This window comes from Eumetopias jubatus, unplaced genomic scaffold, assembly GCF_037043125.1.
Source record: "Eumetopias jubatus isolate StellerSeaLion01/CBP00866 unplaced genomic scaffold, mEumJub1_p1.0 scaffold_5, whole genome shotgun sequence".
Taxonomy (NCBI): Eukaryota; Metazoa; Chordata; class Mammalia; order Carnivora; family Otariidae; genus Eumetopias; species Eumetopias jubatus.
The window spans coordinates 31,525,636-31,539,455 of record NW_028274811.1 but is presented as its reverse complement, the minus strand read 5'-3'; the positions used below and the strand labels follow the sequence as shown (position 1 = coordinate 31,539,455).

At 42.6% G+C, this 13,820-nt stretch overlaps 1 protein-coding gene across 6 annotated transcripts in view; it reads left to right on the top strand.

Annotated features, from left to right (window-relative positions):
* The first annotated feature begins 417 nt into the window (after positions 1 to 417).
* The window catches only part of BRD8 (bromodomain containing 8), a 34,336-nt gene continuing 20,933 nt past the window's right edge, over positions 418 to 13,820 (top strand). For 5 of the 6 annotated variants that reach the window (XM_088023267.1, XM_028103542.2, XM_028103543.2 and 2 more), the window contains exons 1-8: positions 418 to 513; positions 1,470 to 1,566; positions 9,787 to 9,856; positions 11,160 to 11,209; positions 11,424 to 11,546; positions 11,666 to 11,746; positions 12,708 to 12,772; positions 13,422 to 13,558. In XM_088023267.1, coding sequence (XP_087879393.1) covers positions 495 to 513; positions 1,470 to 1,566; positions 9,787 to 9,856; positions 11,160 to 11,209; positions 11,424 to 11,546; positions 11,666 to 11,746; positions 12,708 to 12,772; positions 13,422 to 13,558 — 642 coding nt within the window. In that variant the 5' untranslated portion in view covers positions 418 to 494. Of the gene's footprint in view, positions 518 to 1,469; positions 1,567 to 9,786; positions 9,857 to 11,159; positions 11,210 to 11,423; positions 11,547 to 11,665; positions 11,747 to 12,707; positions 12,773 to 13,421; positions 13,559 to 13,820 lie in introns of all 6 variants that reach the window. The other variant, XM_028103544.2, reaches the window with a different exon arrangement.

The window sequence follows — 13,820 nt, the reverse complement described above, 5'->3', positions numbered from 1 at the left end:
GCACAACTCCACCCACGAGGAGCACCTTTGTTACTGATACAATGTTTTAAATTACGCGCTGCATTCGTTCGGCCAATCAGACAGCGAAGCCTGCAGCTGCCAATCAGCGCAAGGAAAAGGGGCGGATGCGACTGGTAGACGGTTTGCTCCGGCTTGACCCCTGCCTTCTATTGTGGCTCCGGGTTACCAACTGACGGAATTTGGAGTTGGGCCGCCTACAATTCTTCGCGCTTAACACTTTTCCTTGGACCCTAGGAACTTCTTTTCTAAGAAACCTAAAGGAAATTCTGAGGCTTCAGCGCCATCCTCGTTTAGCACATTCCTTCCCAGGAGCACCCAAGAGGCCTGGTTTAGGGCTTGCTCATCCTGGGGGTTGGGACTACGCTTCCCAGGAGGCATCGCGAACAAACTCCCGGACTCTATTTCCCAGAGTTCCCGGGCTTGGGCCGCACTAGACCGTCTTCCCTGAGGGGGGTGGAGACTTCAGGGCCAAGATGGCGACCGGAACGGGTAGTAAGTATGTCCACTGTCTTTGCGTGGAAGGCCTTTTAGACCAGAGCCTAGGTACCAGATTTCTGTCACACGCTTGGGGATTAGGAACAATGATTGCCCAAGAGCCCAGGGTCTTGAGGGACCTGCACTCGACCGTATCGTGAAGACTAACGATTAGAGGCCCAGAAGAAGTGTAGGGTGTTGGGTCTCAGGGAGGCTGCGGGGATTTGAGAGAAGCAGCTCAGCGAATCCTTATGTGTTTGGGAACTCTGTGGGGTGCGAGATAAAGGGGCTCAGGAGACTTGGGTGTGCAGACGAAGAGATGCTGTGAGCCACAGGGAGCAATCTGCTCTCAGAGAGCCGTTCGGTTTCTGGCCAGCGTTTGTGAGTCCCGTGGTCCAGCTCCCAGAGAAATGGGGTACTTTAGCTTTTTCGGCCGCTAGGGAAATTGCGTTTTGTGCATCTCAGCCATTTTCCTGTTTCGTACGTTGAAAAGGTCTTTTATTATGTCCGACAGCTACATGGGGGTAGAAGTACCGAGGAAAGTAAACAAGTTTATGCTAGGAAGGAGGCAGGGCAGTAGGTGGGGGAGGGGAGCGGCTGCTCGGAATCCTGGGAAATAAGCCCTCGCGTTCAAATTGGAATCAAGTAGTCTTTTTTGTTTTTTTTTTTTTTGGTCTTAAAACTGGGCCTGTCGTGAGAACTGCCTTATCTTACTCTGACATTCTCCCCTGCCTTTTTAAAATAAAGTAGCCATGTCATTTGAAGAAGTAAAATGTTTTGCCAGATACTCAGTGCAATTTTGCGGGGAATGAATCGTTTATGATATTTTAGTAGAGAGGTGAAAATGAAGATTCCGTGATAGTAACTCACTTTGTTCCACAAGGTGGGATGTTTTGCATTAGGCTTTTAGTCCTTCCTTTGGGCCTTAGAACTAGTGCCTCAGTGGTTGTTCTCTAAGACTTTTCTCCTTTTAGAACACAAGCTGCTGAGTACTGGCCCTACAGAGCCATGGTCCATCCGAGAGAAGCTCTGTTTAGCCTCTTCGGTCATGAGGAGTGGAGATCAAAATTGGTAAGGTATCTAAGATAGCTGCATTCTTGGGTCTTAGAAACTGTTGGGCATTTTTTTTTTTTACACTGGTGGATTCCTATAATCATACTAGCGTTTAAGGAGTATTTTGTAACAGCATTATTGAGATTTAATTCAAAAAACATAAAATTAACCTAGTATATACACATAATTTAGTATATTCACAGAGTTGTGTAATCATTACCACAGTCTAATTTTTTTTTTTAATTTTACTTATTTATTTGACAGAGAGCACAAGTAGTCAGAGAGGCAGGCAGAGGGAGAGGGAGAAGCACGTTCCCTGCTGAGCAGGGAGCCTGCCTCAGGCTGGATCCCAAGACCCTGGGATCATGACCTGAGCTGAAGGCACAGGCTTAAACAACTGAGCCACCCACAAGCCCCCACAGTCTAATTCTGTTCTAGTTCTAATTTTAGAACATTTTCATTACTCCTAAAAGAAGTTTCTTATCCCTTCTTTAGCTGTCACTTTACAATCTCTCCACCTCCCTGTCATCCACCCCCACCCTCAGGCAGAGACAGTCTACTTTCTTTATCTATAGATTGCCTATTTGGATATTTCATATAAATGGAACCCTATAATTTGAGGAACAGCTGAACTTTTAAAAAAAATTTTTAAAGATTTATTTATTTATTTTAGAGAGAGCGTTAGCACGCAAGCAGGGGGATGGAGAGAATCCTTAAGCAAACTTCCCCCTGAGCATGGAACTTGACTCGGCTTGATTCCAGGACTCTGAGATCAGGACCTGAGCCAAAATCCAGAGGCTCCATCAACTGAACCATCCAGGTGCCTCCCACTGAACTATTTTTTAAAATGGCCTCATATTTTTTTACATTCCCACAGGCAATGAATGAAGGCACCACTTTCTTTGTATGCCTTTGTGTCTTGCTAGTGGGTATGAGATGGTATTTCATCGTGGTTTTGATTTGCATATCCCTGGTGACTAATGTTGAGCATCTTTTCATGTGCTTATTGGTCATTTGTGTCTCTTTAGAAAAATGTCTGCTCCGATCCTTTGGATTCTTTTTTAAGTTTTTTTTTATTTATTTGAGAGACAAACAGAGGGAGAGAGCATGAGTAGGGGGGAAAGGGAAGAGGCAGAGGGAGAAGCAAAGGGAGAAGCCGACTCCCCGTGGAGCAGCGATCCCAGGACCCCGGGATCATGACCTGAGTGAAAGGTAAACGCTTAACCAGCTGAGCCACCCAGGTGCCCCGGTCCTCTGGATTCTTTATATTATTACTATTATTGAGTTTTAACATTCTTTGTATATTCCGGACACAAATTCTCAGATAATTTGCAAATATTTCTCCTATTTTATGTATTGTCTTTTTACTTTCTTGATTAATACCATTTACAACACAAAAGTTTTCAATTTTGATATGTCCAGTTTATTTTTTTCTTGTGTCACTTATGTTTTTGGTGTCATGGCTCAGAAACCATTTACTTTTGTGTTTTCTTTTCAAAGCTTTAGAGTTTTAGCTCTACGTATATAGGTCTATGATCCATTTTGAGTTAGGTTTTTTTTTTTTAAAGTAGGTTTGACTCCCAACTTGGGGCTAGAACTCACGACCCTGAGAGATCTAGGGTTGCATACTCTACCGACGGAGCCAGCCAGGCACTCCATTTTGAGTTAATTTTTGTGTATGGTGTAAGGCAGGGGTCTTTTTTGCCCATAGATATGTCCCAGTTTCCAGTATTTGTTAACAACACTGTTCTTTCCCTATTGATATTGTCTTAGCACTCAGTATTTCTTTTTAAGGGCCGTAAAGTAGAACTGTGGTTTCTAGTCTTTTTTTTACTTCTAGTGCATACCCATTTATTTATTTAGATTTATTTTTTTCTCCTTTTGTTTTTTAAAAATTTTATTTAAATTCAGTTAATTAACATGTTACTGATTTCAGATCTAGAGGTCACTGATTCATCAGTCTTATATAATCTTATATAATCCCAGTGCTCATTACATCAGGAACCCTCCTTAATGTCCAACACCCAGTTATCCCATCCCCCCACCCCCTCCCCTCCAGTAACCTCAGTTTGTTTCCTGTGATAAGAGTCTCTTATGGTTTGTCTCCCTCTCTGATTTTGTCTTGTTTTATTTTTTCCTCTCTTCCCCTATGATCCTCTGTTTTGTTTCTTAAATTCCACCTATGAGTGAGATCAAATGATAATTGTCTTTCTCTGATTGACAAGATTTATTTTAGAGAGAAAGAAAGAAAGCGCCCACTGGAAAAGGGAGGGGCAGGGGGGACAGAGAGAGCCTTAAGCCTACTACTGTGTGTTGAGTGGAGCCCCATGTGGGGGCTCCATCTCACCAGGCCCTAGATCACAACCTGAGCTGAAAACAAAGAGTCAGACACCTAGCTGATTGCACCACCCAGGTACCCCTTTTTATTTTTAACATTTGTCTATTTTTCCTCAGGATCTAAGGACACTTTTTTTTTTTTTTTTTTTAATTTTTATTTTTAAGTAATATCTACACCCAGGGTGGGGCTTGAACTCCCAACTCTGAGATCAAGAGTTGCATGCTCTGTTGATTGAGCCAGTCAGGCACCCCTAAGGACATCTTTTAATTGTCCTAAGCCTTATAATTAATATTCAAATTTGTGTCTGTGGCACATCTCTACTACCTTAATTGTTCATAAGAGTTTTCCGAGGCACCATTATTGGTCACACTTAGCAATTCTGCAGCCTTATGTATTTTTTAAATGACTTTTTTCGAAGATTTTATTTACTGGGGCTCCTGGGTGGCTCATTTGTTAAGTGTCTGCCCTCGGCTCATGTCATGATCCCAGGGTCCTGGGATCGAGCCCTACATCGGGCTCCCTGCTTGGCAGGAAGCCTGCTTCTCCCTCTCCCACTCCCCCTGCTTGTGTTCCTGCTCTCGCTATCTCTTTCTCTGTCAAATAAATAAATCTTAAAAAAAAAAAAAGATTTTATTTATTCATTTGAGAGAAAGAGAGAGAACAAGCAGGATTGGGGGAAAGGGAGAGGCAGGCTCCCTGCTGAGAAGGGAGCCTGATGTGGGCCTCCATCCCAGGACTGCGGGATCATGACCCCAGCTGAAGGCAGCTGCTTAACTAACTGAGCCACCCAGGCACCCCTCAAATAACTTTTTAAAGGTGAAATCTGGATATCCTAGATAATAGCTGTTCTTGAACCAAATTAAATGATAAACCCCAAGACAAAATGAATCACACTAATGTGATAAATACCATATTAAAAATAGTATAAGAACACTTTTAAGTAAAAATGGCATTTTATTTTTAAAAAATATTTGGGGGGAGGGGCAGAGGAGGAGGGAGAGGGACATGCAGACTCAGGCTGAGCGTGGAGCCCCACACAGGGCTCAGTCTCACGACCCTGAGATCATGACTAGAGCTGAAATCAAGAGTTGGATGCTTAACTGACTGAGCCACCCAGGTGTCCCCAAACTTTGAAATTTTATTTTTTATTTTTTATTTTTTTAAAGATTTTATTTATTTATTTATTCATGAAAGAGAGAGAGAGAGGCAGAGGGAGAAGCAGGCTCCCAAGGAGCAGGGAGCCCGATGCAGGACTCGATCCCAGGACCCTGGGATCATGACCTGAGCTGAAGGCAGACGCTTAACCATCTGAGCCACCCAGGTGCCCCTCAAAACTTTGAAATTTAATTTTTAATTTTTTTTTAAAGATTTTATTTATTTGAGAGAGAGAGCACATGAGAGGGGAGAGGGTCAGAGGGAGAAGCAGACTCCCCGCCGAGCAGGGAGCCCGATGCGGGACTCGATCTAGGGACTCCAGGATCATGACCTGAGCCGAAGGCAGTCGCTTAACCAACTGAGCCACCCAGGCGCCCAAAACTTTGAAATTTTAAATTGTATTTTCTGAGGAGGTACTAAATCATAAGATTCAAAATTCAAAATGGTACACAGTGTCTTCCATCACTATACCTCATCTCCCAGTGTTAGCATTTTCTTCGAGTTTCATTTCTTGTGTTTCTCTAGCATTAATTTTATTATGTTTTTATTTTTAAAGATTTATTTATTTATTAGAGAGGGGGACAGAGCACAAGTAGGGGGCAGGGGCAGGCAGAGGGAGAAGCAGGCTCTCTGCTGGAGCAGGGAGCCTGATGTGGGACTCGATTCCGGGACCCTGGGATCATGACCTGAGCCGAAGGCAGATATTTAACTGACTGAGCCACCCAGGTGTCCCTCTAGCATTAATTTTATATACATGAACAAATACATGTCTTCTTTATCCCCCTACTTTTTAAACACAAAATGGTTTTATACTGTATGTATCATTATTTTGCCACTGCTTCTCTTTTTTACTTTAACTTAGTATATATGAAGCTCTCACTCTGTTTAAGCAGCTGCATGGTATTGATACAGATACACCATAATTTAACTGGTACTTTTTTTTTTTTTTTTAGATTTTATTTGTCAGAGTGAGAGAGCACATGCGCATAAGGAAGGGGGAGCTTCAGACAGAGGGAGAGGCAGGCTCCCTGCTGAGCAAGGAGCCCGATTTGGGACTTGATCCCAGGATGGTGAGATCACGACCTGAGCCAAAGGCAGACACTTAATGGACTGAGTCACCCAGGCATCCCTGGTACTCTGTTTTTTTTTTTTTTTAAACTGGTATCTAGGGGCACCTGGGTGGCTCAGTTGGTTAAGCATCTCCCTTTGGCTCAGGTCATGATCCCAGGATCCCCAGATTGAGCCCTGCATCGGGCTCCCTGCTGGAGGGGGTGGGGGAGCCTGCCTCTCCCTCTACCGCTCCCCCTACTTGTGCTCTCCCTCTGTCAAATAAATAAAATCTTTAAAAAAGAAAATAAACTGGTACTCTATTTTGGAAATTTGCTAATACAGATATAACCTTGCATAGTTATATATTAACTGAAAGCAGAATTACTGGGTCAAAGAGTATATGTGTTCCTAGAGTTTAATAAATATTTCAAATTGCCCTATTCAGATTGTTTCACTTTATACTCCCATCGGTAATATATCAGAATGCCTCTTTTTTTATGTCTTGGTTGTTAGATATTTTTGATGTTTGACAGTATTATAAAAGGTGAGAAATAGTTCCCATGTTTTTCATTTACATTTATCTTATGATGAGTGAGGTTGAATATCTTCGTGTGTTAAGGAGCCACTTGTATTTCTTTTTTTGTAAACTGCTTTTTCTCATTTTTCTGTTTATTAGTCTTTCTGTTTAATTGGGGAAGGGCTCCTTATATAATAAGACTTTATATATTTATTTTTAAGATTTTATTTATTTGAGGGCGCCTGGGTGGCTCAGTTGGTTAAGCGACTGCCTTCAGCTCAGGTCATGATCCTGGAGACCCAGGATCTAGTCCCGCATCGGGCTCCCTGCTCAGCGGGGAGTCTGCTTCTCCCTCTGACCCTCTTCCCCCTTGTGCTATCTCTCATTCTCTCTCTCTCAAATAAATAAATAAATAAAATCTTTAAAAAAAAGATTTTATTTATTTGACTCAAGCAGGGGGAGCAACAGGGAGAGGGAGAAGCAGGCTCCCCACTGAGCAGGGAGCCCGATGCAGGGCTTGATCCCAGGACCCTGGGATCATGACCTGAGCCAAAGACAGATGCTTAACTGACTGAGCCACCCTGGCGCCCCTTTAAAGGGCGCCATTAAGACTTTTAAAATGTAGTTTATTTATTAATTTTTTTAACAGTTCCTAGATTTTGTGACCTATTTAGAAAGTTTTACCCTCGTCTGAGATTATAAAATAATTCTAGGGGCGCCTGAGTGGCTCAGTCATTAAGCGTCTGCCTTCGGCTCAGGTCATGATCCCAGAATCCTGGGATCGAGCCCCGCATCGGGCTCCCTGCTCGGCGGGAAGCCTGCTTCTCCCTCTCCCATTCCCCCACTTGTGTTCCGTCTCTCGCTGTCTCTCTCTCTCTCTCTGTCAGATAAATAAATAAAATCTTTAATTCTATCATTTCTTCTAGTATTTTCATGGTTAAATTTTTTAATTTATTTTATTTTTTTAAAAGATTTTATTTATTTAATAGAGAGAGAGCGAGAGACGGAACACAAGTGGGGGAATGGGAGAGGGAGAAGCAGGCTTCCCGCCGAGCAGGGAGCCCGATGCGGGGCTCGATCCCAGGACCCTGGGATCATGACCTGAGCCGAAGGCAGACGCTTAACGACTGAGCCACCCAGGCGTCCCTTTTTTTAATATTTAAGTCGTTGATTCATTTGGGGCTTTTCTTTTTTTTTTTTAAAGATTTTATTTATTTATTCATGAGAGACAGAGGAGGAGAGAGAGAGAGGGAGAGAAGCAGAGGGAGAAGCAGGCTCCCAAGGAGCAGGGAGCCCGATGCGGGACTCGATCCCAGGACCCTGGGATCATGACCTGAGCCGAAGGCAGACGCTTAACCATCTGAGCCACCCAGGCGCCCCATTTGGGGCTTTTCTTGGTCTAAGGTATAAATTACGGGTCAAACTTTATTTTTTGGTGATAGCAATCCATATAACTGTGGAACTTGAAAAGAGCTGTGTGATACCAATATTTCAACACAAATTTTAAAAACTTTTTTCTTTCTAAAGTTACCTAGTTTTTCAGGGTGCCTGGGTGGCTCTGTTGGTTAAGCGTGTGCCTTCGACTTGGGTCATGGTTTTGGAGTTCTGGGATCAAGCCCCGCATCAGGCTCCCTGCTCAGCGAGGAGCCTGCTTCTCCCTCTCCCTCTGCTCCTTCCCCCAACTCATGCTCTTTCTTTCTCTCAAATAAGTAAATAGAGTCTTTAAAAAATAAAGTTACATAGTTTTTCAACCACATAAAGAAGTGTGGAGAATAATATAGAGTATACATGTACCCCGCCTGGATTTAACAGATCTTAATATTTTGTCATGTTTTCTTTGGATCTTTTTCAAGACTTAAAAATTTTATTTATTTGAGAGAAAGCGAGTAAGCGTGTATGAGCAGGGAGAGGAGCAGAGGGTGAAAGACTCTCAAGCAGGCTCTGAGCTCAGCAGAGGGCTCAATCTCAGATTCCTCAGACCATGACCTGAGACGAAATCAAGACTTGGATGCTCGGGCACCTGGGTGGCTCAGTTGGTTAAGCAACTGCCTTCAGCTCGGGTCACGATCCTGGAGTCCCGGGATCGAGTCCCACATCGGGTTCCCTGCTCAGTGGGGAGTCTGCTTCTCCCTCTCCCTCTCCCACTCCCCCCTCTTGTGCTCTTTCTCTCTCTCTCTCTCTTTCTCTTTCTCTCTCTCAAATGAATAAATAAAATCTTTAAAAAAAAAAAAGTTGGATGCTCAACTGACTGAGCCACCCAGGCGCCCCACTTTGGATCTTTTTCAAGAAATAAACATAGACACAATTAAAGTCACACACTCTTCCTTGATCCCATTCTAGTCCTGTTTTTATTTTTGCCTTTACAACTTTTAACAGGTTGCATGATTGCATCATAGTTGTGTCATTTTTTTTTTCAGTTAATATTATGTGGTGTATATTTTCCATTTCACCACATATATTTTATAATTATTTTTATGGTCTACTTAATATTTTGTAGAGGTGAAATATTGTAAGTTAAACATCCCTTGCAGGCATTTAGGAAAAACCTACTGCTCCTCAGTCTGATCACGTCTGCGTGGTGCTTTCTTCTTGATACGTGCTTCTTTGTTAGATTATTTTTTATTAATAGATTCTTAGGAGTTGTATTAGTGGATCAAAAGATAACTTTAGAATACATTACAAATTGCTTTTCAAAAGATATATTTCTTCTAAAAGAATCAAAATCAACATAAAAATGCTTGCCCAAATGAGCAGGAATGATAATGTACTAAGTTCTAATACCTTCACTTCACCCAGGAAATATATCACCTAGGAAAACTTTTTCGCAATGATTCTTTCCCTCTAAATGAAATTTTTTTATTTGTCAGAGCACAAGTTGGGGAGTGGTAGGGGGAGAAGTAGGCTCCCCACTAAGCAAGGAGCCCGTTGCAGGACTCGATCCCAGGACCCTGAGATCACGACCCAAGCCAAAGGCAGATGCTTAGCTGAATGAGCCACCCAGGTGTCCCCCCTTAAGTGGTTGTGTCATTTTCCATGGTCACATGTTTCCGAGTACTTCCTGGTGGCAGTTTATCATTCTAAATTTTGTACTCCAGACCTTGAACTCTTAGCATACTTCCCCCCACCACCCTTTTCCCCTCCTATTTAGTGTGTAATAGCCTTTTCTCATTTTGTGTAGGGTATCAGTTAGCAGAGCTATCAAGCCATTTGCAGAACCTGGCCGCCCTCCAGACTGGTTCTCTCAAAAAGTAAGTTCCCAAGCAAGTGCTGTTTTATCTTTTTTTTTTTTTTTTAAGATTTTTATTTATTTGAGAGAGAGAGCAAGTGAGAGAGCACAAGAAGGGGGAGCTACAGAGGGAGAGGGAGAAGGAGAAACAGACTCGCCACGGAGCAGGGAGCCCAATGCGGGGCTTGATCCCTGGACTTTGGAGTTGTGACCTGAGCTGAAGGCAGACACTCAACAACTGAGCCACCCAGGACCCCGGCAAGTGCTGTTTTAGAGCAATCTTAGAGATGTGAAGTGGGTTTCCCTTCCAGGCCCTGCCCTTTAATCACAAGGCTTTTATACCGTGAAGAGGAAGCATAGTTGAGAATACCTTTTCATTTTTCCTACTCTTTGCCAGTTCATCAATGTATGTTCATATCATAAACTTTTCTTATCTGTGTAACATAATATATAAGAGTCTAAGCTTGGGAGTTAGAAGATCTGGGTTTAATATCACTTCATTTAGAATCTTTGAACCATGATTCTCAGTTTTCTCATTTGTAAAGTAGAGATAAAAGTTGCTTCAGGATTGGGGCGCCTGGGTGGCTCAGTTGGTTAAACCACTGCCTTCAGCTCAGGTCATGATCCCAGGGTCCTGGGATCGAGCCCCACATCGGCCTCCCTGCTCATGCAGGAAGCCGCCGCCTCCCTCTGCCTGCCGCTCCCCCTGCTTGTTCTCTCTCTCTCTCGCTATCTCTCTTTGTGTGTCAAATAAATAAATAAAATCTTTAAAAAAAAAAAGTTGCTTCAGGATTGTTCTAAAGTTTTGGTCGAGGTAATACCTATAATGCATTTAACACATTGCCTTGCATATGGTGATTACTCAGTAGATATTAACTCTAAATATTGGCTATTGGGTTGTTTTTCCCCAAATATACGAATTCTAGGTCAGAAAACTCCTTTTCTGTGTCCTGGTATTGAGTTATTTTTTTTTTTTAATAAAGATTTTACTTATTTGAGAGAGAGCATGAGAGAGAGAGAGATCACAAGCAGGGGTTGCTGGAGGGAGAAGCAGACTCTCTGCTTGGCAGGGAGCCTGATGTGGGACTCAATCCCAGGACCCTGGGGTCATAACCTCAGCTGAAGGCAGATGCTTAACCAACAGAGCCACCCAGGAGCCCCCTGGTATTGAGTATTTTTAACTGATATGACTGCAGAGTAACTTGCCCTCCTAGAAACCACTCATACCTTACATAAAGTTCTCCTCTCTAAGCCTAGTCTGATATGGTAAAACTTTGAAAGGTTGCTCCAGGCTTGCTCATCATATTTTTACCTTTTTTCCATAGCATTGTGCTTCCCAGTACTCAGAGCTTCTAGAGACCACTGAGACCCCAAAGTGAGTACAAAGCCAGGCATTCAAGCCACATCTCTTTAGTGGAAAGTGTTCACTGAGGATGTTTGGTTTATATCTATTAATATTACTGGGTGATTAAAAATAAAGCAGAAGTTATCTATGGTTAAGTGGTGGAGAGGCTCAAAGAAAGCAGTTGAGAGTGGGAACAGATGTTCTTTTATTCAAATGTATGTTTTTGTTTTTAAATTTTCTACAGACGGAAACGGGGTGAAAAGGGAGAAGTGGTTGAAACAGTTGAAGATGTCATTGTTAGGAAATTGACTGCTGAACGAGTTGAGGAACTAAAGAAAGTGATAAAGGAAACCCAAGAAAAATATAGGTACTTATCAGAGAGAATACCAGGTGGTTGGGAGAGACCAAAGGGGCTGACTTCTTATACTGGTCAGAATTTTTTAAATAGTAGACTGAAAAACCCAGGTAACTGATTTCTCTTTCTAGACGGCTGAAAAGAGATGCAGAACTAATTCAAGCTGGGCACATGGACAGCAGACTGGATGAGCTTTGCAATGACATTGTGATGTGGGTTATATTATTCTTCCTTTTGTACACCTCTCTCTCGTTTTACTCCCTTTTCACCTCAAGTAATCTGGTTTATCTCCTCCATCCGCCATCCCTTTAGACTTGAGTGATTCTGGAAGGGAAAAGCTGCAGAGTGGCCTAGTAGCAGGGAGGGGGGAGTGACTTGTAGAAGGTAATGTGATAGAATATTTCAATGTGAGGACATAACTTAGTTTTAACTTGAAAGGTGCTTCAGTTTGCCTATGAAGAACTGGCAGTTAGGCAGTACACTAAAAATTTTCCCGTTTTGGGGGTGCCCGGCTAGTCAGTCAGTAGAGCATGCGACTCTTGATCTTGGGGTTGTAGGTTTGAGTCCCACATTGGGTGTAGAGATTACCTAAAAGTAAAATCTTAAGGGGCACCTGGGTGGCTCAGTTGGTTAAGCGACTGCCTTCGGCTCAGGTCATGATCCTGGAGTCCGGGTTCGAGTCCCACATCGGGCTCCCTGCTCAGCAGGGAGTCTGCTTCTCCCTCTGGCCCTCTTTCCTCTCATGCTGTCTGTCTCTCGTTCTCTCTCTCTCAAATAAATAAATAAAATCTTTAAAAAAAATAAAATCTTAAAAAAAATTTTTAGGGGTGCCTGGGTGGCTCAGTCGTTAAGAGTCTGCCTTCGGCTCAGGTCATGATCCCAGGGTCCTGGGATTGAGCCCCGCATCGGGCTTCCTGCTCGGCGGGAGGCCTGCTTCTCCCTCTCCCCACTTCCCCTGCTTGTGTTCCTGCTCTTGCTGTCTCTCTCTGTGTCATACAAATAAAATCTTTAAAAAAAAATTTTTTTTTTAATTTTAAAAACATTTCCTCTTTTGCTGGTAAAGATTCTTTTTTAGGCCTTGTGCTAGCCTGGCAAAAAATTTCCTTGTGAGGGCACTGTGACCTACAGAGGAACTAGAGCTGGCTAGGATCATACTCTTACTTCCCTCTTTAGGAAAAAGAAATTGGAGGAAGAGGAGGCTGAAGTAAAGAGGAAGGCTACGGATGCTGCATATCAGGGTAAACCAAACCTTTTGACTGTTTAACAATTAACTATACAGTACTGCATGCTAGTAACAGTTGAACACTACCTCGTAAGATAGAATCTACTGATGCCGATTTTCTTGTGCGCTTTTCTATGTCCTCTTCTCTTTTACCAGAATAAAAACATCACTTTATATCCAAGAAAGAAGCTCTTGGAAAATGAGTTCTGCTCAGTTCTCCCTAGACTTTGGGTCCTTTTAGGACACAAGAGCTTTATCATATAGATGTTGAACATCATTAAGTTTTTAGAATTCAAAGCCCTGTAAGAAGATTAATAATAGCCCACTCATTGGATAAGAACTTAACCATTTGTAAGTCTAGGAATACATGCTCTGAGCCAGTGAGGTCTTTCCCTCTTGTTAAAAGCAGAAACTTAATAACTTGTTGAAGAGGATATTGAGGAATGTTTAAACCACTTTCCTACTTCAAGGACCCTTGAGATAGTTCAGTGAGTTTGCTTAGTAAGTAACCTGTCTCCCAGAAGTGTTAATAGGTTTCTAATCCAAACTTGTAATGCTGCTTTAATTCTGCAACATCCCCATTTGTCCTTTATTATAATAGAGTAGTGTTTACTTCCATTTATTTACTCTTGAAGACTTAGTAATTGTTGTCTTTTATGTTCTAGCTCGTCAAGCAGTAAAAACACCCCCTCGGAGATTACCCACCGTGATGGTCCGCTCTCCTATAGATTCTGCCTCCCCAGGAGGTGATTATCCACTTGGAGACTTGACTGCAACCACTATGGAAGAGGCCACCTCTGGAGTGAGTATGTTTTTACCTGCAGGAATTGATCAGCAAAGGGGCAATAAGCCAGCAGAGAGCTGAGTAATGAGGAAACCACTTTTGGCTTAGAGGCATTTTCCTCTCTTGGTCTGAATGCTAAAGATTTAATTTGCCATGTTCTGTGCTCTAAGATAAGGATGGACCTAAAAACATTGAGCCTTTTGACCTTTTGAGAGATAGGTAAAATATTACATTACAGAATTGTTTGTAAGTAAACTAGTCTTATAAAAGTCCTCCGGGA